Here is a 25569-nt window from a genome sequence, read left to right as displayed (position 1 = left end):
TTTTTTTTTCTTATTCTTCCCCCCCCCCCGCTTTCTTTTTTTCCCCCTTCAGGAGTCAGATGAGTCTCTGCGTGTCAAAACAGAACCTGCAATTTGCTTGGAAGGAAGTAAAAAGCAACTAGTGAGGCCAACTATCTCAAAAGCCACCCAACATCCAGGTTTGCAGATGAGGGCAGGACACTGTGCTGACCCTCTGCTCACCCTAATGAAGCACCGACGGTGGCAGAAGCCCTTGGCTTCATCAGCAGAGCACCCATCTGTGTCCTGTGATAGCACCAGCTCACTAAATATACCCAGTCAAAAGGCAAAGGAACCTTATTCTACCCATGAGAGAAAAATTTGGCTGCAATATTATTCAGTGAGTTAAGAAATATAAATAGCAAAGATCTCAGAAAAGCTCCAGAAAGAAGAAATTCTGTCACACCAACACTCCAGGTGCACTTGGTAGACACACCGTCAGTGAAGGACACAAAGATGAAAGCCTTTTGGAGAATTAGGCAAATTAAAGCAAACAATAACAGAATTATATGTGTTTTTCTTCTTAGAACAATCACTTAATCTAAAATAATCTCAAACAAAACATTGTGACAGAAGATAAGGTGTTCTGGGGCACCAAGCCTCCTCTCATAAAGGTCCAATGACAGGAAAATTTTGTGTGTGTGAACAATGTCATGGCAAAGTTTTCTGTGTTGCAGCCCTCGTCCCTACAGATCATCTGTCATCTGCACTTGAGACAATACAAGCATTCTTGTTCCCGACCCTTGGGACACTTAAAAGCTTCCAGAATTCCCTGCATGGGTTTTCATGGCTCACAACCAACTGGTCTTTTGGGTGTGTATTGGTCTGTGGTTCCTCTGTGATGACCTATGGTTACAGAAAGGAAAAGCTCAAGAAGAAGGACAATGTATTTTATTCCATGAGCTGACACAGGATGGAAAAGCAGCAGAAGACCTCTTGGATGAACACGCCATTCTTCAGCATTGGGGCTTCCTGCATTCCCTGAGCTTCCAGGGTACTCCAGCCCATGGTCAACCTTAAACGTGGGGCGCCCAGGAGGTCTCAGCAGGGTCCCAGGCACTTTCTGACCCAGGTGTCCACACACACTGCACTGGGTTTGGAAATTTCCACTTGCATCTTGCTCTGTAGTGTCCACCATGGCTCCAGGAAGGTCTCTGTGTGGACTGTTAGGACCTGGACCCGGTGCATCGTTGCTGGTGGTTGCTCACTGATCCCGTGCAAGTTCACATGGTACGTTCTGAAGGCCATTACTCTGCAGAGCTTCCTTCCATGGAGAGACCCTACTGCACCATCCAGCTGGTCCCTCCCTGGGGAGGAGAGAATGACCCCAGCCCCCGGGGTTACCCTGGGGCTGCACAGTCGTCCTCACACAGCAGAACCCATCTCTGACCCAGAGATCAACGTTGCCAAGGGTTCTAGCCAAGCAAGTAAACCCAAAAGGACTATTTTCCCACCAAAGCTCATTTCCCAAGACATAATACAGCGTTTGGAGATGCTGAAGGCCTCGATACGTGTCCCAGGAGCAGGACTGGGGCTGCTCCACCCCAGAGGGGCTCCAAGCTCTTGGTGGGCTCCAGCCCAACTCTCCTGCCGAGTCCTTCCGCTGCCGTGCTGGGAATGAACCCAAACAACTGCTCAAGCTGTTGGCTTCCCCCAGCGTGAGACAGGGCGTGCTTAGAGGAGACAGGCTCATCTGCCAACATGGAACAGTTAAGCTGTCACTGTCTGTCAGACGGAGCGCTGAGATAAGCTGCTTAAGAGAGAGAGGAGGGGGGAGGAAAGAAGATTTTGCAGCAAAACAAGCCCTGCAAAGGGCTGCTTCCCATCTTCCCAAACGATGGATCATTTCCTTCTATTTCCCAGCCCACAGCCTCATTGTAATTCATGGTCCTCAGCATGGCATGAGATGCTTTAACTCCACAACCATAACCATCGCCGTCCCCGGTTCAGTGCCCATCCTTCCCCCACCAAGGGCACCCCTGGAGATGACTGCTGCCATTCCTCCAGCCTCTGCCAGATCCTCAGCACGAAGCTCCTTCCAGGCACGAGATGGGGCTGGTGATGCTGAAGAAAATACAGCTTCCAGTAGAAACACCTTCCATATAAGACACCCAGCTCCTCAGGAGAAGAGATCTTGACTTTAAAAGGACAACGCGCAGCTGGCTTGGGCCAAAATGTATAATTTTAGGCTTAGGGGAAAAGGAGCAAGGGTGGAAGCTGTAAAACAACCTAGCAGGAACACTCCTGGGGATTTAAACCATGCTGAGAAGTCACAGAGCTTTATGCCAGGAGAGATGCTTTTCACTTAATTTCTCATCCTTTATGAAATAAACAGCGTTGTAGAGACTGTGCCTGCAGCCGGTCACACATCCCCACGGCACAGCACAGCCAAGAGGGAACAGGCTGATGGCAGAGCCCCGGGAGGTGGTGGCAAGGTGACCTCTCCAGCAGGTCACAACACTGGTTGGTACCATCAGCATCATCCCAGGCTCCAGACCCGTGGTGCTGCACCGGCGATGGGCTGGCACCGAGACACTGCCGGGGAGAGCAGACATCCAGGCCAGGTTGGGACAGCCCCAGGGTCTGGGCACCATCCTGGCACCTTTTTGTCCACCTCTTTCCTTTCTCCTGAAGGGCAGCACTAGGTTTCTCCCACCCCAGTGCCATGGGATGTGAGGGGAGGCAGCAGCAACCCAGCAAAGCTTCAGTCTGGTTCCCGTTCCCTGGCACAGAGCAGGGAGGAAGGCAGCAGCGTTATTAATTGGGATTAACACAGTCACTTCCTATTTGCTTCTTCCTAACGAGGAGACCTGAGGGTGCTGAAGACACCTCGCCGGGAAGCTGCCCGTGCTTGCTCTTGTTGAGGGACCTGAAGGTACATCTGGAACTTGGAATGAACATCAGTTTTCCTGCCAGCCTCAAAGAGAAACACCCAGTATTTCCAAGCCTGATCCCATTTCACGCTTTGCAGACAGCTGAGCAAAACTGGTAGAAACTCCTGATGCTCAGAAGTTACCCACCATTGTGCTTCTTGCTTCACGAGAAGCAATATCCTTCTGGCCAAAGAATATCCTTCACCATTTTACATACACAGAAGCTGAAGCACGACAGCCTGACTCGCTGCCTCTCGCAGCTCCATAATGAGATTTGCAGTAGCTGGTATTTTCCCATAAAATCTAAGTTCCTGGATTCACATGATTGGAGTATGAGGCTCCTGGAAGGAAGCAGAAAGAAGAGTCTTGCCCTAATGGTTGTAAAGTGAAGCCTGAAACTCTGAAAGTAAAAGCCCCAATGGTCTTAAAGTTGAAAGGCAAATTTAAAGAAGCTGAAATGTATAGTTTGGGGATCTTATTATTTAATGCTTGGGGTTGGCTCCTGCCTGTGCTAATGACAGAGGCAGGAAGCTGTGACAGACCTGAGAAGTGAGCCAAGAACTCCTGATCTCTATCCCTGCTCGTCTGAGGACCATCCCACGTCCTTATGCAAATGCTATTTACTTAAACAGGCCGAGGGTTCTCCACGGGTGATCTGACACAACCTCTAGGCCATTACATTTCATAAACTGTCTCATGAAAACAGCTGCTACACAGAAGCTCTTTGCAAATCCAACTTTCACACGATGCTCAAGTAGCTATAAAATTTGGTAAGCGCCCAAATGCTGGCCCGAACCTCTGCTTTGAGCATCTGAAACCCTGGTTTGAAACCTGCCGTCTGGACGTTGCCCCTCACAGGGTGCCTGGACCTTGCCATGGAGCTGAGCTGCCTCAGCACCCAAGTGATGGGCAATAAAATGATGGAGAGCGGAGGAGTTTGCAAACCCACCCCCATCAGCTCTCGCAGATGGGTCCTTCAGAGGATTTCCAAGCTTCTGGACCTCAGCAAGGGAAAGGGAAGGAGGTTAAGTCTGCAACTCGGTGGTTGTGGAGCCATGGAATGGGGTGCAGGGGGACCAAATGATGGTTCCAGCCCCAGGGATGTGCTGTGGGTGTCAGCCTCCTTACCATTCTCACCAGCCTCCAACATGCCCTGCAAGTATCGGAAGGATCCGGACTGCTTGGGCTCCGAAACGGGCTTTTCATAGTCCTGAAGCATCTTGTAGACATCTGACTCCACGTCAATCCCGTTCCTGTTCCGTGGGAGCGATTTCAAGGGGTCGAGGCTGCGTTAAGGAAAAGTGAGAAAGGCCCAGGTCAAATGGAAAGAGTGAGTGTCAGCTCATCAGGGAGGTGCTGGAACCTCCACGTTCCCACAGATTCAATCAAACACCTCTCTGTTCCCATGGGTGTCTCTCCCTGGAGGTACGTCTGTCCCAGGAACAGCCATTGATCCAGGGAAGTTAAACTCGTTCCTGTTGGGCTCCGATTGAGCAACACAGCTAGGGCTGGCCCAGTTACCACATGCCTCCAGGAAAGAGGGCAGCTGCTTACGAGCGCTCTAAATCGCTCAGCCACACATGGAATTTATTGGAAAAATGCACAAAACAATGCATTTCATTAATTACGGAGGGCCAGGGGATCCACCCACCCCTGGTACCGCTGTTCATCGGGCACAGGGAGAGCAGGCACTGCTGCCTGGCAGCAAATCCCCTACTGTCCACAAACCCTCTACTGAATTGAGCATTTCTGTAGGTGATTGCACTAAAAAAAAAATCCATTTGCCAGACCCAGCCCACAACCAAAATGAGAAACCCACCCCACAGGGCTGCTCCGTGCCGAGGACGGGACATGACACCAGCCCCATAATTTCCCCCAACGACCTTCATCATCCAGACCTGAAGCTGCTCCTTGTCAGTATGTGGCATGACTGGCGTACAATAGGCAACAAATAGTAATTTAAACCATTTTTCCAGTTCATCCAATACATCAAAACATGAAAAGCCTAGTTTGGAACCAAAAATATTTTGGGTCCACATTTAAGCATCCTGCTGAGTAGAGACAACTTCAAGTGCTGTGGGGCTTTGCTGAGGCCCCAAAGCACAGCACGGCTTTGGGGGAAGGGGCTCCTTTTCCTTTTTAAGGAGAAGATCATCAAGGTCATTAGAAAGCCAATAGAAATAGAGCCCCAAACCCCATCAGACAGCTTAACACATTTTAGCCATCATCTGACTCATTTTCTCCACCAGCATTATATTCATACCCACTTAAACAACCCAACAAACAAAAGAAACAAAATTCACTTTCAAATCCACCAGCATTATATTCATACCCACTTAAAACAACCCAACAAACAAAAGAAACAGAATTCACTTTCAAACAAAGGAAAAAAAACAAACACCCGAAACAAAATTCACTTTCAAAGAAAAGCCAAAGCTCTGTTTTCCAGGAGTTACCCACCAGCTTCTCCCGTGGCTCTAATCTCTCGAGACGAGGGGCAGAAGTGCCTCTGCCACAGGAGAGGACCGTTCCCCGTCATTTCAACCAGCTCAAACCCTCCCCACGTGCCCCAAGCCTCTATCTGCTGCTACAGCCCTCTCATACATCAATTCACACGTTTTCAATGAAAAAAAGGCAGGTTTTGACCGGTCCGGCCTGATCAAGTCCAAATTCAAAAAAGAATGCACTTCTGACCCAATTCTACTCAAACACCCAAGTTAATCTCCCGGCTTTTGGCTCACACGCAGATAACATCAGATTTTGTTCTCTGTATTTTTTTTTTTTTTGTGCTGTTCTTTTCTTTCCAACTCCATTAACTTTCCTGGAGCAGCAGAGGGAATACGCTGGCTCGCAGCGTCGCTGAAATATGGAGTTGTGCAGGCACCGAGTTCCTGAGCTGAAAAGAAACTCTCTTTCCTCTTTGTACTTGACACGGCCGGTACTTTCTTGCAGAATATTTTGCCAGCCTGGAGGAGCATAAATCAGCAGCAGCGTAAGCCCCGCGACAGCATCGCAGCCCACAACCTGGCCTGCCTCAAAGCCCGAGTTATCCACCCAAACCGTTCTTGGCTACACAAAAGCTTTTTCTCTCCTAGGAGCATTATTTATTTCCCAGCCTCCTGCACAGCTGCCTCGAGCAGATCTCGCCTTTATAAACACCCCAAGTTTAGGGGGGTTAATTTTCTCTGCGGATCCCTCCTGCTCCCAGCCCGAGCATTTGCTCTGGGGTCTGGGGTCCCAGGAGGGCAAACCCCTTCCATCCTGCCTTGAATATATACTTTGAAAAAACAGGATACCAATGTCTGTGACAGCCCCTGGCATTAATCCCAGCCTGGGGACCGGATCTGATACCGCTAATCCACCTTCTCCCACGGGCAGTAGAAGGATCTCACGTGGATGTGGAAAACCGGCACCTTCACCCATCTCCAAGACAGTTGAACATTCCTTCAGCACCATGAGCTTAAATTCAGTGTTGCAGTTACTACGTCCATACATGTGGCCATTCCGTTCAAAACTTGGCATCTCCAAACCCCTCCTTTTTTGGCTTTTTAAATTTTTCCCTCCCATCTGCACTTGGCTAACAGAGCACCCAGTGCCTCTGGAGCTGCAGGAGCACCACAACCTCAACATCCTCTCCCAAAACCGAGTTTGCATGACCAGCAGCAGGACCCAGAGCGTGGGCAACCATCTCCTCCTACCTCTGGGCCGGGGTGATGTGGAGCCCGCTGAGCTGGCCCGGCAGAGCCGCCTCGGAGCCGCTGTTGGCGTAGAGCCGGGTTGGGTGGTGGTGCTGCAGGTTCACCATCTGCTTGGTGTCCACGGGGTTGCCCCCAGCCCCATGGGGCATTGACCTCCTGCTCTGGGCAGGCCCGTTGTCCTGGAAGAGAAATAAAAAGCAGAAGAACCTGTGAGGTTTATAGCTTTTAGTGTGATGCACACGGAGAGGCTGCGTTGGGACGTGCAGTTTGCACTAAGAATATTTTATATGCACTGTGGAAAACAGAGATAGGCAGCAGGAAAAGGAAAACTCAGGCTTGACCCGCAGTTAAATCTTGCTGAATCTACACAGCTTCCCTTGGTCTCCGACCAAATGAACTTGCCTGTTTCTCCACGACCAGCCACTGCCAAGGATTCTGCATTTATTCTCCTGTAAAAACCTATTTGTTATTTCCGCAAAAGAAAAAGGCAGCAAGAGTCTGCTTCTCGTTTCGCCTGACATCACTCCCAGAGCACTTATCGCTCTCCTGACTTCGGGGCAATCGCTCCTGATTTACATTAGTGAAACACGATAAAACCCCAGCTCTGCAGCTACGAGCACCTGAAGCCAAGGGGCCAGTCCTGGTATTTTCATTTACTCGCAACTACCCCCCGTCCACACGCAGCCCTGTGCGTTTTGGGAGGTTTTCTCCCCAAATAAGGTGGGTCGTTAGCAACGTGAGAAACACACCGGTCAAGGGTTTAGCTTGGGATTCATATTTTCATTGGCTTTTTCATTCCCAAGGCAAACTATGGAAATATTTTTTGTCCTATGACCTCAAGACAGGAACTCGGATGCCATTAAAACGCAAGTTTTCCATATTATTTCACCTACGTAAAGCATTACCTATGTGTTTTTCCAAGGCTTTGTTAGCCAGCCCGGAGCACACCCATAAACCCAACAGCAGCCACAGCTAATCTTGCCACAAACCAGCCCAGCCAGGCGTCACCCGGGTGGTGTGTGGCAAGAGAGGGGCTCATTCCAGCCATGGGGAAAAGCAGGAGAAAGCCGGACACAGCCTAAGGACAGGCTGCTATTTCCAGCCACGCCAGCCAGAAACATCCCTGTACCGAGGGAAGACAGAGATGCTCGTGTAAGAGGCTGTAATCTGTTTAATCTGGATTAATCTGTCGGGGGGCAGACCCTCGCACCAGCTTTTCAGTAGGCTGGAGCTGCTGCAAAACCAGGCAGAAAAAGAAAACACCGTCCTGTGAACAAATAACAAAGCTCATACTGCGGGACTGTAACACAAAGCTTACTTTTGACTAAAATAATCCAATAAATACTAATTGGAAACAAATGGCTATCACTGGTGCATGGCAGAAAATGCTGGTGCTCCCAAGCCTTGTAAAAACGAGCAGCTAAAAGAAATAAAAACCAGATCCTGCTAGAAAAAGATCTGGAAAGTCCAACCCTTCAGTTCTTCCTAAAGCAAAACTCCCATTGATAAAACCCGGGCTTAATTAAGGGCTGCAAAACGGTGCCTTTGAGGTTTGTATTTTTTTCTGCCACCAGCTGAAAAACTGCAGACTCCGGTGAGCTCCTGCCCTTCCACCGCCTCCAAAGCCCCAAGCCCTGCTCCTTCTGCACCGTGCCTGCACACACACGTGGGGAAAGCTGCTTCCAACATCATAACTTCAAATTATCTATTAAAAAAAGGAATTTCGCTGCCAGGAATAATATAATTTTAACTGTTCCCCAATTTATATTCTTTAAAAATATACACATATATAAACACAACCAGGCTGTGGGTTTCCAATTCCCAGATTTACATTATGATTTCAAGGGAAATAAAAAAAACAACAAACCACTTTCAACTGTGACGCAGAGAGGAAAAGAAGGATCATAAATATTTCAGGGGGAAAAAAGCAATGGGCCATGCTGTCTGGCAAGCCATTGCAAGCTACAGAGCTATGTTTTTAAAAAGCCATTATCGCTAATTAGTTGTACATCGGGGCTCAGATGCAATCCCTCTGCTCCCCTCTCCTCTGACCTGTCGGGCTCCTCTGCACCAGGGACACCCTGAACCTCGTCAGGGACCCCAATGGCTATTTCTGGCATGAAAACCTCCTCCATCAAAGAGCCCAGAGACCGTAATCTCCACAGACTTGCTTTAATCCAAGGTAGTTTGTAAAGTGCTGGCCATTTGCTCCTGTTAAGCTGGGTAATTTGTACATCAAGAGCAAATGGGGCTGTGAAGCTAAAACTTATTGCTTGGGTGGTCTCCAAAAGGCATGAAAGCGGGTGATGGGACTGGGGCCATTTCAGAGCCCTCCCTGCCCTGCTGAGCTGCTCTGTGCCCCTGGTCCCCACCAGCTGCTCCTCCCTGCAGAAGGAGGATGTTCATGGTGGTGGCAGCTCACCCCACGTGTCCTCCACCATGCCATAAAGCCACAGGTGACCCAGCAGCACCCATAGGGATCATCAGGCTCTTCTTGATGGACACTGCAGCCCTCCAGCTACCCCAACATCTGCCAGACCAAGACAAGGGAGATGAAGCAACGGATGTCCCTCAGCCTTTTCCACCAAGTTCTTGGGAGGCTTTGGAGAGCTGTGCTTTAGTTTTGGGGCAGCTAATGGCTTTTTGGGAAAGTATTTACCCCTCTGAGAGCACACTGGTCTTTGCCTTCCTTGCTGCTCTCAGTTTCTGTGCTACGAAACTTTCTCATTGTACAAAATGCTGTTCCTGGGACTGAGCTCCATCTCCTTTCTCTCATCTCAAAGTCTGTTTCAGCATTTTCCACTGAGACCTCTGCAAGGCTTCTCATTGTGCAAAAAACTTGCGCATTCATTCTTGGAAACCTAGAACCAGATGGATTTCTTTCCAGTTCTTTTCTCAAATTCAAGATCAGAAAAAAAAAAATCCCCCTCCCTCCCCACTACCCGCTTTGGGACCTAATTTGCTTTTCTCTGCTGGCTTTTCTTCCTGCTTTTTATGGTCTCTCTTAAACGAAGAGGGTTTGCAAACCCTTCCTAAGAGCTGGCCTGTGAGGTTTCACCAAAGAGAACTCTTTTAGCCTACGAAACAGAAACTCACAATCTGTTTTCTCACGCTTGCCTTCTAGGACCATCAATTACGAAGCGTAACCAACCTCCTGACACACACCACGTGGAGCTCCTGGCGCCCAGGCCTCCCTGCTCCTGGCAAACACCGTTGACGCAGCCGTCCCACACCAGATAAACACGAGGCAGAACTGGAAAGGAGCTGTTTGAAGGCCCAGTTCCCAAGAACAGATGGGTTTTGGGGGGGATTTTTGTACGGGAAGGCAGCACGATGTGCAGTGAGTGCCCTTGGCTGGTGACCAGCCAGAGTGACCTTCTCTGGTCACCACCTCCCTGGAAACCCCCAGCCTGCGCCTCCCCACAGGGGAAGGAATGACCAGAGGAAAAGGGATTATTTGGAGGAGAAAGAGCCAGAGCAAACACAAAAGATGACCTGCAGCAAGCACCGTTGGCCATCCCTCACATGGCCTTGTCAAAACATCTCCTCCTCCTCTTTATTGCTTGGGTGGTCTCCAAAAGGCATGAAAGCGGGTGATGGGACTGGGGCCATTTCAGAGCCCTCCCTGCCCTGCTGAGCTGCTCTGTGCCCCTGGTCCCCACCAGCTGCTCCTCCCTGCAGAAGGAGGATGTTCATGGTGGTGGCAGCTCACCCCACGTGTCCTCCACCATGCCATAAAGCCACAGGTGACCCAGCAGCACCCATAGGGATCATCAGGCTCTTCTTGATGGACACTGCAGCCCTCCAGCTACCCCAACATCTGCCAGACCAAGACAAGGGAGATGAAGCAACGGATGTCCCTCAGCCTTTTCCACCAAGTTCTTGGGAGGCTTTGGAGAGCTGTGCTTTAGTTTTGGGGCAGCTAATGGCTTTTTGGGAAAGTATTTACCCCTCTGAGAGCACACTGGTCTTTGCCTTCCTTGCTGCTCTCAGTTTCTGTGCTACGAAACTTTCTCATTGTACAAAATGCTGTTCCTGGGACTGAGCTCCATCTCCTTTCTCTCATCTCAAAGTCTGTTTCAGCATTTTCCACTGAGACCTCTGCAAGGCTTCTCATTGTGCAAAAAACTTGCGCATTCATTCTTGGAAACCTAGAACCAGATGGATTTCTTTCCAGTTCTTTTCTCAAATTCAAGATCAGAAAAAAAAAAATCCCCCTCCCTCCCCACTACCCGCTTTGGGACCTAATTTGCTTTTCTCTGCTGGCTTTTCTTCCTGCTTTTTATGGTCTCTCTTAAACGAAGAGGGTTTGCAAACCCTTCCTAAGAGCTGGCCTGTGAGGTTTCACCAAAGAGAACTCTTTTAGCCTACGAAACAGAAACTCACAATCTGTTTTCTCACGCTTGCCTTCTAGGACCATCAATTACGAAGCGTAACCAACCTCCTGACACACACCACGTGGAGCTCCTGGCGCCCAGGCCTCCCTGCTCCTGGCAAACACCGTTGATGCAGCCGTCCCACACCAGATAAACACGAGGCAGAACTGGAAAGGAGCTGTTTGAAGGCCCAGTTCCCAAGAACAGATGGGTTTTGGGGGGGATTTTTGTACGGGAAGGCAGCACGATGTGCAGTGAGTGCCCTTGGCTGGTGACCAGCCAGAGTGACCTTCTCTGGTCACCACCTCCCTGGAAACCCCCAGCCTGCGCCTCCCCACAGGGGAAGGAATGACCAGAGGAAAAGGGATTATTTGGAGGAGAAAGAGCCAGAGCAAACACAAAAGATGACCTGCAGCAAGCACCGTTGGCCATCCCTCACATGGCCTTGTCAAAACATTCCTCCTCCTCCAGACACATTTATCCATGTTGCACAAGCACAGCCCATTCCTATCTCACACAGGTACAGGCTGCCCTTCCTGGTACAGTGTTTATATCCCCAGGAACTATTTCCAGCAGAAGGAAAACACGACCCTGAGGTGCAGGAACCCGGGTGGGGATGCAGATGTGGCAGCAGCACGTTCTTGGGTACCAGCATTTATTAAAACAAGAGAAAAGAGAAATGTTTTTCGGATGCCTGGCTCTTGTCCCCACCACACAATGCAGCACTGAGAGCTTTCCTTTTATATTTAAGTGAAAGATGCTGAATGATATTGCTTGGATTTAATCCTGGGAATTCCTCAAAGAGCCAGAAACAGGGAGAACTTTTTTCCTTCCTTCTTCTACAAGCAATTACTCAAATTCTAGCAAGTCCCTCTGTTCCATACTTGCTTATTAGCAAATCTCTTTCCCCTGTATCAGCTGAAGGTATTTCATTGAGCTACGGCGCGATGCCCAGACGCAGCCAGCGCGGCCACCAGCACCATCAGGAAAGCAACAAAGCTCAAATGCTTTTCACAGGACGTATCGTTTCCAGTTTCAGGAAACATAGAGGGGAGCACTAAAAGCAGCAAGCTGAAGATTCCAACAGAAACACAAACACACTCTGTGGCTTCACCACGCAGAGCAAACGCGGACTGTAGGTAACGAAGATGAAGATGGGCTTTGCCTGCTCATTGCAGTTGTGCCCTTGACTCTGCTGGGACCCCTCAGGGTTTTCAGTCAAACCTGTAATAGGACAGAATGCCTGAGGACATGTCCTAGCATCCCCCAACAGCCTCCAGACTGAAATCCAGCCTCTGCACAGAAGACAACTGCACTACAGCGATCCCTGCCTCTCCTCCCCCCAGCTTTTCAACAGCAAAGACAGAGCTTTATCTTTGATAAACTGGTTCAGAAGTTGCAGAAATTGAAACTTTATCATTACCCCCCCGAGGAGCTGTATGGGAAAAACAGCAGGGTTTTCATTTGAACACAAATAGCAGATTTACAGCAGGATCGATTCCCCAGCTCACTGCCTCGAAGGAAGCCCCGTGTCAAACCCTTATGCCCCCAAAACTGGGGGAAAAGGATCGACCATAAACCTCTACACATTTTAATACATATTTCCCTACAAACACAGTTCAGATGGCCTGTCAAGACGCCGGCTTTACAGACAGAGCAGGCTTCAGTCTGACTTTAAAAAGCTCTGTTACGTACGATCCCACTATTTAGCTCAGCTCAGAAGATCAGCTGATAAGAAAGGAGGTCGGGTGTGGTTTGGTGAAGCCGGATGAACAGAACATTTGGGTTATTTTATGAGATGGATTTCAAACGTTCTGCCAAGTTCCTCTTTCAGCAGATACCGTGGCCTGAAGAAAAACTTTATCCATCATGTCCATCTCACTAACGCTCCTTTCACAGTCATCAACTAAACACCAAATTCATTTTTCAGATCCTTCTAAGTAAGAGACCAAACTCTTAAAATCAGATGGTCTTTTCGTTAAAAGGCTGCAGCCAACGTTCACGTGAAACATGACTCAAGCTGGAGCCTGGCCGAGCCCCAGCCCATCCCAGGACACTCCATACCCATGGACTGTTAGTGCCCCCCAGGTGAGATCCTGGGATGGGGGGCTCAAAATGAGCCCCACGGCCTCATGCCACGTCTTGGACATGGTGAAAAACACCCGTGGGTCATGTCCCAGCAGGCAGAGATATAGACTCTGCAAGCATCGCCAAGGTTTGTTCAGCTTCATCGTCTTGGACCCAGCATCCAAGCCCAATTTAAAACATTTATTTCTGTATTACGTGCTGTATTAATCTCTGCTGAAACCCCTGCAAGCTACAGCAAAAGCATTACATGAAAGTCTCCATTGCTTTCTACTTAATTGCTGTTACAGCAGCGAGCAGGCTGACGGAGACAGGCTGAGAGAGTTGGGGGGGTTCAGCCTGGAGAAGACAAGGCTCCGGGGAGACCTTGGAGCCCCTTCCAGTCCCTCAAGGGGCTCCAGGAGAGATGGGGAGTGACTGTGGGTCAGGGAGGGGAGCAATGGGATGAGGGAGAAGGGTTTTAAAATGAAAGACAGGAGATTGAGCTTAGATGTGGGGAAGAACTTGTTTGGTGTGAGGGTGGTGAGAGCCTGGCCCAGGTTGCCCAGAGAAGCTGTGGCTGCCCCATCCCTGGAGGGCTTCAAGGGCAGGTTGGAGGGGGCTTGGAGCAACCTGGGCTGGTGGGAGGTGTCCCTGCCCAGGGCAGGGGGTGGCACTGGGGAGGCTTTAAAGGTCCCTTCCAACCCAAACAATCCTGTGATTCTCTGCATTTTGCATGAGCTGGTGCTGATGCAGACACCAGATTTCTCTCTGATGGACTCAACAGGTGGGTGGAGGTGGGTGGAAGCCCCAGCCCCTGTGCACGGGACCCCCATCAGGGACAAGTGTGAGACCCGTCTGAGTCAAGAAAAGCCCTTCCCACCCAAACCATTCTTGATTTCTACAGTCTCCCATCAGTGTGACTTTGCAACCACAAAATCCCATTTCCCCAGGTGAAACACACGTACCTGCACATACAGCAGCCAGTCCAATCTTTTCAGGAGTAATTCCATAAACACATGAGTCCGGTCCAAAAGGTATTATATAAAAAAAGTGGTTTTAGGCTAAGCTAGGAATATATTCCAGCTCTACATTTGCACGTGCTCTGCACTATGTACTGTACAGCCCCCATCTAACCCAGGGACAACCTCTCAGAATTAGAGCGAAGCTTCACAGACCTCTCTTAAGGAACAAACACTTTTCCACCTCGGTGCGGTCACACTGATGGCCACCAGCGAGGCTCTGGTGGCTGCTGGCTCCCAGTGACTTTGGCAACCAGCTTCACGCCCTGGAGAAGCCACAGCCCTGGTGGGGCTTAAGGAGCTCAAGAGGGACTTGAGCTGCAAGGCCACGACGTGATCCCTTAAGCTACCTGGCTCCCCGGCGGTCTCTTCAAAATCCACAGCCATGGAAAAAAAAGTCACCCACGACCAGCAAGAATGATTAAAATGTGTTTCCATTTATCTCGCCTGCTCCAGAGCAGAGGGCATGTTTTTAATATCAGCGGTGCAAGGGGGCGTTTAACAAGCAGACAGAGGAGGGCTTTGTACAAATGTCTTGGTTTTATTAACACTTTCAATAAAAAAGCGAGATAGCTGGGGATCACAGGCTCTGCTGGACCGGAGGGCACAGGATACATACGCTGGCTGTGCTTCCAAAACACCTTTGGGCAAAGCTCTGCAGCCAAAGCCCCCCTGCACAGGCAACATAAATACACAGGGAGAGGGGAAAAACTGCTGTATCGCAGTTACAGAATAAACTCAAGCTCACTGCAAATATCTCCAGCTCTTCCAGTCCTAAACCAGCCTCAGCTTCCCACATGAACAGAACTAATAGTCACGTAAGTGATTTTAGAAGAAATTAGAGCAGGTGAAGAAGCCTAAGAATAAAAGAATTTCTCCGTATCCTGTAAGCAGCATTTAACTTTCATCCATACAGGGAAAGCTAATAACCATTAACAGCAGGTCACACAATTAGCTGCAAAGAGCAATTAATTCATCCTAAGTGAGCAATAAGGAAAAATGAAACGGGGTGAGTTGTTTTTCCTGGTGGGTAAGAAGAGAAACACTGAACTACAGGTGTGCTTCCAAACAAACACTCGGGATTTCTGAGTACACAAGCAGTTTCCTCACCTGCATTAACAGAGTCATCACTGAAACTGATGTTATCGAGTAAAATAATGGGCAAATATCTGTGTGAGCTCCTTATCCATTGGCATTTTCTATTTTGTCCTACATCAACCCACATTTTAGCTCCTATTTATCTTTGATGAAAGTTTATGACCTGGACAGAAGAAAACACTATTTTGTAGTTTCCACTCCAGTTTTTTTTTCCCCTTTATCCTAAGATTGTTTTTCCCTCTTTCACACACCAGGATTATTGAAGCTCACTCATTAAACATGCTGATTTATAAAAGAGATATAGAGGACTTCAAATCAAAGGTTACAGCTACAACAGCTCGGCACATTACAGCGGTACTGAAAAAATGTCTTTGCTTTCAAACGATTCAATATTGTCTCACAGGAAAAAAATAAAATAAACACAAGTGCACACCAACTTGTGTGTAACCTCTTCACCCCATAAATCAGTGTGTCAGAAATCAGACTTCGGTGGGGCTGGTATTTGAGTGTGAGACACGACCCGAGGACCCGCAGCCCAAGGCTGACGCCGCTTAGAGCAGCCGTCAGGATTCAGCATGTTCCTGCTGTTCAATCAGCCCTCAACCAACACACTGGGAGTTCCCATGCGACAGCAACCCGCTCCCGTGCCAGGGCATTATCTCATCCTTTGTTTTCCCCAAAGGACGGGGCAGACGTTTTTCCCCCTCTTTCTGCCCCCAGAGCCCCAGCCGATGCCCACACGAGGGCTGGTGGGGCTGAGGGTCGCAGCAAGAGCTTCCCCGAGAGCAGCCATGACCCATCCTGACGTGCCAACCACAGAGGAAGGAAGGTTGGTCACCTTGGGAAAGGAATTTCCACCTCTCCAGGGAGGAGGCTTGAACCCCTGGTTCTCAGAAGTACGTACGTCCTATGCCATTTGCCGGTGCAAATACGTATGAGGAAGTTTCCTGCACATCACCATCCTACTGAGAACTTAAAGCAACACTCAGAGCCAATTAATCAGATGAGGAATTCTTCATCCTTAACAGAAAAGCCACCATAATCTACTGAGACCAAAAAAATAAATATGAGTCTATTTAAGGCATTTTTAAAGCTGCTAAAATCAGTGCTAGGGGACATGTTATCACCAAACCACCCTCCCTGCTCCACTGTGGGACACCACTGCTGTCCTCAGGTCCCAGAGGCTCAGACTCACACCTGAACCCCACATGTAATTATTTTAATTAGGAACAAGTATGATCAGCAGCATAGTAGACTGCTACTGTTAGGAGGTGGCTATTTCTGAGGCCAGGGTAGGTATTTCCATTGCCCTGGCTGACACGTGGCTCTGGATTTCTTGCACTGCCTGGTTCAAGCTGCTCAAACAGCTCTGGTAGACACAAGTTGGCTCCAGTTCCTCCTCTCCACCCCATCCTGGTTGGTATTTTCACACGGCAAGCTGCAAGCCTTGCACCTGATTTTAGTCAGAGGAAACTAACACGAATCTCTACGGGCTGAGAATTTGGTGCCAAGCACAAAATAACCCGTTACAGAAAAAAAAAAGACTTAAGTGATGAGCAGAAACCACCACGTTTCATCCTTCTTGCGCGACTCACCTGAGCTATGGAAGGACCAGCTCTTCTCCACTGCTCAGAGCCCACCCCTCAGTGGATGGTTGGGCTTGGAAAGCCCTTGGGGCACAGAGTGAGAGAGGACCAAGGCAAGGGGCACCAACCCACCCTCCCCATCCCTTCCCCAAGGCCAACCCGATGCCGCTCTGCCAGACGGGTGGCACCGGGATGCCATTCCTGTGGGACGGGGCCTACGACCGCCTGCGGGAAGTGCCTCTCCCTCTCCGGGCAGCCAGAGGAAACCCAGCCTTTCACCCCACCGAGCTTATTTTAGCCAAATGTCCAGGTTTGGGAGGACTCGCATCCTATTCCAGCTCCGGCTACGCGCTACCGATTTAATTTCTGCTCCAATTACTCTCCCACCCAGACACTTGATCTACTGTCAATTAGCACTGACAGGGCCCTGCCCCACAGCTCAAAGTCCACGTTTTCAGCCCCCCCCAACCCCCGGGCCAGAAAGCTGCCAATTCTGGCAGTATGGGAACGGTCAAGAAAACAAACATCCTCTCCTTTTATTAGCACCACATGGCGGTATTTTGACTAGCGAGCTCTGGCTACAAGAAGCTGAAGACAGTGGGATTTCCAGAAACTGGTGAATCGAGGCTCCTGCTCTTCCCATCTGCCAGGGAGGGATGGCTGGGGACGGTGCCCACAGTGATGCTGGCACCAGGTGAAGAGCCGATGGCAAAGCAAGACCCAAGATGCCACCATGCCATCAGTGATGTCATGTCTGCATGGTGACAATGCTGACTGGAGAGCACCGAGCCACCCCACAGCATCCCCACGGGTCCCACCATCACCCACAACCAGGTCTGACAGAGACACGGTCCATTAGTGAGGACACAAGTTTGACCATCACTGAATTTGTGTCCTCTCCACAGACCCTTGCTGTTAAGCACAGGCTTACGCAGTTTTACCAGCTGATAACCCAAGTCTGCTTTTCAAAAATAAAGATATTATTTCACAAAGGTGACTCACTAGCATCCTGTCCAGGGTCATTTCTGCTCATTGTGAACAAGCAGCTCTCTGCACGTCCAACTCCTTCAGCTGCGAGGGCAGTTATTCCCCGCAGCCGTGGTATTAATCACAGTTTTAATAAGGAGGATTGATTACATTCCTGGCCTCTGAGCAGGGGTTTTCCACAAAGCGCAACTGTCAAACCACAGGAGATTTAGGAGGAGCAGAGAGCTCCGCAGCCGCTCCATGCCTTCCAAGCTCCCTTGCACAAAGGATCAGGGCAAGCCTCACTGCTTTCAAGAAAAAGATTGCACCTAAATAAACTAAAATGGAATTGTAGGGTACGTGCTTTCCTAGAAATCACATGGATTTAGCCTAGTGAGAACTGCTGCAGTCACAAATCAAAGGACTTTCAAGACATCTTTGCCCAGGATGATGGAAAAGTTGATCGAGTAAAACCTGGAAGAAGGAAAGACTCACGCTCTAAGTTACTGGAAAGGCCACTTGGGGTGAAACTCTCAAAACCCTTTCAAGAAACAACCCCAAAACTATTTTTGTGATTCAAGGGCAGAATTCCAGCAGATTTTTTTTTTTTTTCCTTGTGTTTCAAAGCAGACTGCTTTTTTCCAGATGTGAGGAAGTGCACCTAGAGGTTGCACGTTTCAAGCCAAGCTATGACTTTACAACGAGCCTTTTCTTTCTCACAGTCTGTGAAGTGCTTTTGCTACAGGGGCTGAATGAAGACGGCACAGGACAGCCCTGTGCCACGTGGCATCGCTCCACGGGGGACTCCAGCCATGGCTGGGATCTCCACTCCTGGAGGACAGGATCCCTTCTGCAAGGGTCTGCTCTCTGGGGTGATGATGGCTCACCCTTGGTGTCACGCAAGCCAGAGGACATCTGCAATAAAGCAGGGGTTAGGACAAGCTGCTGGCACGTGTCCCAAGCCACCAGCACGAGCCACGCTCAAGGCACAGTCGGTTTGGGAAGGGAGAAGAGTCAACCAGCACATCTCAGGTGTGACCAACAGCAAGCTGTGGGCACGGTACCTCCTTCACCTCCTCCCTGGGAGGCCAGAAAAACCATTACACAAGACAACGTGGAGATAGAGCCATCAAGAAACAGAGAGAAACCAGGAATGTGCTGTCTTTACCTCCTTATTCTTCTTCACACGCCTCTCTCAGTGCCTTGCCGCAAACACGTCTGTTTTACCCACCAAGTACTCCCCAGATTTAGACATTTTCAGTGTAGGTCTGGATTCAGAAAAAATCCGTCCCTGCCCCCCTCATTACATTCTATGTAACTGCCTAATTTTTAAAAAGATCCATCTGTAACATATATTAATAGTCAGATTCAAATCCAATCTGCATTAAACCTCAGAAATGTTGTATCTGGCAGGGGGACTGCTGCACATTTGGTCCTCATTTAATATTATTCATAGGGTTCTGGGCACATCAAAGTCTATTAAGAAAAAATATCTGTCAAATAAGATTGCTGTAATTGATTAATGAAGCAAACATGGCCAGAACTCAAAGCCTGAGCACACAGATCACCCTGCTCTGTCAGTCAGGGCAGGGAAGACAAGCAGACCCACCAGTTGCTGGTGTGTGGTACCGGAGAGGGTTTGTCGATACGGCCGTTCCGCAGTGCCAGCAGCACCAAGCACATCAGATCACTGCCCATCCAAGGAGGAGCAAGACAGCAGGAGCTTCCCTCTGCTCCATTCTTTCCTCCTGGTCTCCTCCTCATTCCCCAGATACCTCTACATCACGCAACATGGACCAGCACATCCAAAAACCCAACAGCCAGCTAACCCGGAGGCAGAAAGGGAGGAGTGAGACACCGTTCCTCTTCCCTTGAAAGAACCAAAGGGGAACAAGAGTCATCTTCGACCTTACCACCAAGCTATTAGTCAAGAGTTGGGTAGGAATGATGGAAGCCTCCTCAGCTCCATCCACCTCTTGGTAGCAGGTTGCTGCTGGAGATGGCTCTACCCTCACCCCAGCTCTCAAAGCCCACGGGGTGGGAAGGCAGGGCAGGCTGCAGGCAGAAGGGTCGAGGGAAAGAGCTGAAGAGAGAGGGAAGAGACAAGAAAAACAGAGAAAGAAGAGAAAGGAGTGAGACAGAGGAGGGAACCAGACTCTTTTCAGTAGTTGCCAGTGAGAGGACAAGGGGCAATGGGCACAAGTTGGAACATAAAGGGTTCCACTTGAATATGAGGAAGAACTTTTTCACGCTGAGGGTGACGGAGCCCTGGAGTGGAGTCCCCTTCTTTGGAGATTTTCAAGACCCACCTGGATGCTCCTGAGTAACATGCTCTGACAAGCTCTGGGTGGTCCTGCTTTGGCAGGAGAGTTGGACTAGATGATCTCTATGGTCCCTTCCAACTCTAAAATTCAGTGAAAATTCAGAAGGAGAAAAAAAAAAGGAAAAAAAGAGACCATCATAACAAAAAAAAAAAAACAGACCCCGGGCGTGCTGTGCTGCAGGATGGGCAGGCGTTAAAAAAAAAAAAAAAAAAAAAAAGTCATCCACCACCACGTGACGTGACTCACCGCCACGGGATTAGGAGGGTGGGGTGGATTTTGGAAGCAGCAGAGATGGAGGCACGTCGGCCGAGGCAGGTGCAAAGTCCCTCAGGGCGTGCTGTGCTGCAGGATGGGCAGGCGTTGGGCAGCACCCTCAGAGCTCCCTACGGCTCCATCACTCATAACAACACTGACCACAGCCTCCAGCGGGGTCCGGTGCTGGGTGCTCCCCTCCCTGGGGCACGTCCCAGCCTCCTCACGCCGCTGGCGAAGGATTCAATAACGAACTTGGGTGGAGAGTAATTAGGGAGCTGGGTTTAAGCCAGATCAGTTCAGGGCTCCGGTTCACCACAGGAGCTTGAGCTTCACCGGCCCAAGGAAAGCAGAGCACAGAAAAGCCTAACAAACACCACGCTTTCAGACCACGCACAGAAACTCCTCAACCCCTGGAAGGACTGAGGGTGGAGCAGAGGACTTTCCACATTCCAGATCTGGATCTCCCTTCCCCAGAAAAGCAATGAGGGAGAGCAGCCTGGGCGCTGCTGGGGCCGTACCTGTGGGTCCGGCTCTATGTTGATCCGATACGCTTGAGCCTTGCCATCCTCCAGAACAGGGGGGGACCAGGTCTTCCCTTCAGCTCTGCAAAGGGAAATTAAGGAAACTCAACTTAAATTGCTTTAAAAATCCCCAAGCCCCCCCCAAAATCTCAAACAACAAAAACACAGGCTTCTTAAAAATCAAAACGAAACAAACCCAAACATATATATAGTATATAAGCCTGCCAGGGAATGAATATATATGCATGTTTGTCTACAATTATCCTCAGAAATAGTACAGTGGTAAATAGAGAAGATTTCACGAAGCTGAAAACCATTCTTGAACCACAGGAGTGACCTTAGTGTGGAGCTTAAGGGACACACTTATTTCAGTTCAAGGAATCAGTAGACAGACCTGGGGTGGTTCCTGTTTCACGTACTCCTGGCTTTGCCCCTTTACTCTGGCCCTGAATCCTGAAATGTATTCAGATGACGTGTGTGTGTATCTATTTTCCATTCCCTGGCAGGCCTATGTACTAGAACACTACAGGAACGATATAAATGCCTTTCAGCTATAAGGCTTACACGACCCTGCGTGAATCATCTCGACCCTTTCCACACAGGTGCTGGATAGAAAAAGTCCTAAATATCCAGTTTCCATTCACAAATGCACCTCCAGTCCTGGCAAGCCAGAGCAGTTGCCACCATCCAAAGATTTTCCATGTGCCTGATCATTTTTTCCCCACAGGGGCATCTGAGGGCATGGCTGGGATGTGAGCACCAGCGTGATTGTCCTCTCCAGTGTCTGGGGGAATGAGGGAGCTTCAGGGGCCCAGCAAGGTCCAGCAGGGACCTACACAGGCTTTTCTGGATGCTGAGAGGTTGAGATGGGAGACGAAAACCTTGTGAAGTACAAGATGATGTTTTCAAATGCAAACTAATCTGTTTATCATCACAACCTCCATGTGCACCACGTTCTGACAGGCAGAGATCACTCCCTGCAGCCAAGCATCCTTCCACGGACTCTGGCCCCTGCCACACGCCACCTTCAGCTTTGGTTTAATTATCACCAGAGTCCAAGTTTGAAAATAAGGAGCACGGTTTTAACCCCGGAATCCCTGAGGTGATTTTTTACCTTTGGTATTTTGCATCTAAAGCAGTCAGCAAACAGACCCACCTTTCCAAGTTCAGGGTCTGATCCAAAACCTCTCAAAAGCAAAGATTCCCACTGCCTTTAACACACTTTGGATCCAACCCCTGAAGATTTAAGCTTTTTTTGTTCCAAACCACTACTTGCTACTATCTGCAATAGAGCAAGATCTTCCCTATTGGAAAAGCTCTCTCATAGCTAGGTGTCCTGTACCAATTAACTATCTTTACCATAATAATTTCAGTTTTTACACTGGGACCCTTCTTTTTAAGCTGGTCTTCCCGATTGTTTTTGGTGGGACAAAGGAAACCCGCCTTCCCAGGAACGGCAGCATTCCCAGCAATCCCCCCCTTGCTTTTTGCCACGATCCAGTGCTGTGGATATTGCTTCCACATTGAGAATTTCATCTGGAGGCCCAGAACAATGAAAATGCCTAATTACATTGGCAGAGACCATGATTATAATTTCCGTGCTTTCTTCCCCACACTGACTCAGCCCGATGTGCGCTCCCACCGCCGCCGGGTCGGGGCAGTTACAACATTCCCCTTCCCTCAAGCTCTGGAGCCCACATGCCAAATGCAGCTTAAAGGACCCCTGAAGATTTCAATTTGCCAGTCAATAAGAACCAAGACTCAAAAAGCAATTCTGACTGCAGAAGGTAAGAGTGAGAGCAGTAAATTCTCTCCGCATGAAGCTACGGTGTTTGATCACCAGCACTACCAGCACTTTCTACTTGGAGTGTCCCAGTTCCCCATACCCCTAAATCAACAAAGATCACACCTGCTCTACCAGAAAGCAGCTATACTTGCGTTTTCCAAAAATCTTATCTCCACACTTCATGAAAGACACAGCCAGACTTAGGTCTGCGTGTAGAAACCCATTCGCAGTTAGTGCTTTTAATGATTAAATCAAGGCTTCACCATCAGTTCTTTAGAGCAACCAAAAGTTCTCCTTATAAGCAGCACAGCCTTGTAGAGCTTCCAGTGATGGCCTGAGAAAAGCCAGGCTCACCTCAGCCACAGCTTCCTCTTGAAATACTCTGAATTCGAGCTGATTGGGCACAATTTAGGTTCTATTTGGCACTTTTAAAGGCAAAGCAAAAGGGATTGGGAGAAACACCAGCCCTACCAAATAGAAATGCAAGTTGTAAGTTTGATGAGGGTTGATGCTTACACGAGGAGACTCCTTTTCTCCACGGGAACAGGGGACTATGAGATAATTCAAAATAATTAAGAGGTGTCCACCTGAGAGCACGATGGCCCAGGCAGTTACTGAGCAGGGCTGATGCCCTGAGCTCACCCCATGCCCTCGTCCCAGCAGGATCAGCAGCAGAGGGGTCCCCTGTACCCCCAGGACAGGGGAACCAAGTGAGCCCCAGAGCATCAGGGCCACCCCAACCCACCCTGGCAGCCAGTTCATGCTACTACAGTCACAGCTTTGAGTTCAGGCAACAGCAAAATCTAATCACACTTTTTTAATGTAGTGGGTAAGAGATCCGACATCGCGCTCAAATGTTCCAAGTCGTTTAATTTACAGCTCAAGGACGGGAAAAGTGTTTTCAGATGTGTTGTAGGGGATTAAAGTCAGCTACATGGAAATCATTACCCTGCACTAACAACGCTCTACTCTATTTTAACGGCTGCTGGGACAATCCTAAGAAAAATAACTTGACCTAGGTTAGCACCGGGCCTTCAACACGGGCCTTCGTGGGAAACGGACCCATTAACAAGACATAACTAAAAAAATAAAGTTGCAGACACCTTTTATCCCACGATTTGTTTTCTAAAAGACTCAACACCATTCTCAAGAGATTACTTGCATATGCTCACACAGTTTACCAAAATGTTTTTTCACCTGGTAATGATCTGCAAGTCTCGCTCTCTACATTGGTAGAGCTGCTTTTAAGTTGCAAGAATTCCTGGATCTTATTGAATTTCTAATTTCTCCAGCCCCTTATAAACCAACATTGAGCACTTGGGAAAGTGCCAGACCGGAGCTGGGATGCCGCCGTCTGCTCTTGTGCAGCCACACAGGTGTGAGAGAGCATGAAAACCTCCAGAACAACCCTATGGATGGGTTTCACCCCAATATGTAGAGACCTTTTGGGGTTGAGGTTGACTCCAGGTTCCTGCCCATCTCCTGAATGGTGTTCACGTCCCGCGATGGCACATCACTGTGGCCACCACTGATGCCTATCACTGATATAAGCCTTCTAGGAGCTGAACTGAGTCCAGAAACAGGTACAGCCAATGATTCTACTTGCCCAAGGCTGTGAATGTCACTGTGATACCCATGAGGTGATGGATCCGTCCCCGCAGCCTGATGTAGAGCTTTTACCCACCAACCAAGGCTTTGCACAAGCTGGTGAAGGGGTGCTGAGCTCAGCTGAGCACCCCGATGGACCCAGCTCGACCAGGGTACGTGAAGAAGCTGCAGGATTTCTCCTCCTTCATTCCTCTCGGCTGAAACCATCGCTGTGTATCCAGGCTCTGGAAAGCTGCCGGTTTTCCTCTCTATTAGTCCTCGAGGAGCTCCAGAGGGGAAGCTGTGATTCACTTTTCCAGTTGTACTTTTACTGGAAACTTGAGAACATCATACATTGTCATCCTTCCCATCTTCCAGCAGCGCAGCTCGTGGCAAACGGACCCCGAGAAAATCTCCAGGAGGTGGGGGAGGTGGGAGGGGGGGCTCAGGAGAACATCAGCTACGTGAGGTTCCAGGGACTTTTGGGGCTACGCGTCCAGCAGACTCACTGCTGGGTCTTCTCCCATAGAAGCTTCCAGAGAAGCACCATCTCTATACAGAGGGCAGGAATAAATTGAGAAATGAAGATTTTCTAACTCAGATTCTCCAAGCAGAACTCAGCAGGACCGTAACAGTGCACGGGTCCGTGTGGGTTCTCCACACGGGAAGTGGGGTTCAGTTATCCATCCCCCTCACAGGGCACAGCTCACGGCTACCAGTTCTGCACTTGGGCCACTGCTTTCCTTGGTCACCCAGTCTCAAGCAAATGAGAACAAATCTGACCCGCACTGAGGGTCCAGAATTTGGGTTTCCCAGCCCAGGCACGCTGGCTTTCTTCCTTCTCAGCCCCTCATCCTTGCTCTGCCGGGGTTGCACAGAACAAACCAGCCCCCCTGAGCTGGGCAGGGGTGTCCACAGCTGCTATTTAAAAAAAAAGAATTACCATTTCTGACATCCCTTCCCTCCACGGGCAGTGCTGCTCCACCAGCGGGCACACCAGGTGGAGGGGGAAGAAACTGCTCCCAGGATTTACTATAGCCAAAAGGAACCAAACGTGAACCTTTGAGGATTTATGGTTTGACACTACAGTCAGGAAACATACACAGCGCAACAACCCCGGGGTCCTTGGCTGTGCCTGGAGCCCTCCAGCACCCACCCAGCCCCACAATGTTATTACCTAAAAGAAAAAGGGCTGGATTGGGAAGAACAGCAGTGAATTTCTTTTTTTTTTTTTTCTTCTACCAAAAAAAAAAAAGCCATCTCACAACACGTGTGAATTCCTGCCTGCACTCACAGGAATACGAACACATTAGTCCCAGGGTGAGGAGCCAGAAAGCACACTTCTTGCCGGATAAGGAATTCCTTCATTTGTGTAACTTAGAAACAACTTCACAG

General features: G+C 49.3%; 1 protein-coding gene across 1 annotated transcript in view; it reads right to left on the bottom strand.

Annotated features, from left to right (window-relative positions):
* Nucleotides 1-25569, bottom strand: part of PDLIM4 (PDZ and LIM domain 4) — a 48462-nt gene that overhangs the window by 2382 nt on the left and 20511 nt on the right. The window contains exons 3-5 of the mRNA XM_014947689.1: nt 20799-20883; nt 6590-6768; nt 4020-4177 (exon numbers count right to left, since the gene is read on the bottom strand). Coding sequence (XP_014803175.1) covers nt 4020-4177; nt 6590-6768; nt 20799-20883 — 422 coding nt within the window. The remainder of the gene's footprint in view (nt 1-4019; nt 4178-6589; nt 6769-20798; nt 20884-25569) is intronic.

The sequence above is a fragment of the Calidris pugnax genome, unplaced genomic scaffold, assembly GCF_001431845.1.
Source record: "Calidris pugnax isolate Ruff unplaced genomic scaffold, ASM143184v1 scaffold27, whole genome shotgun sequence".
Taxonomy (NCBI): domain Eukaryota; kingdom Metazoa; phylum Chordata; class Aves; order Charadriiformes; family Scolopacidae; genus Calidris; species Calidris pugnax.
Note: the sequence above shows the minus strand (reverse complement) of the source record. Positions and strands in the feature narration are given on the sequence as shown.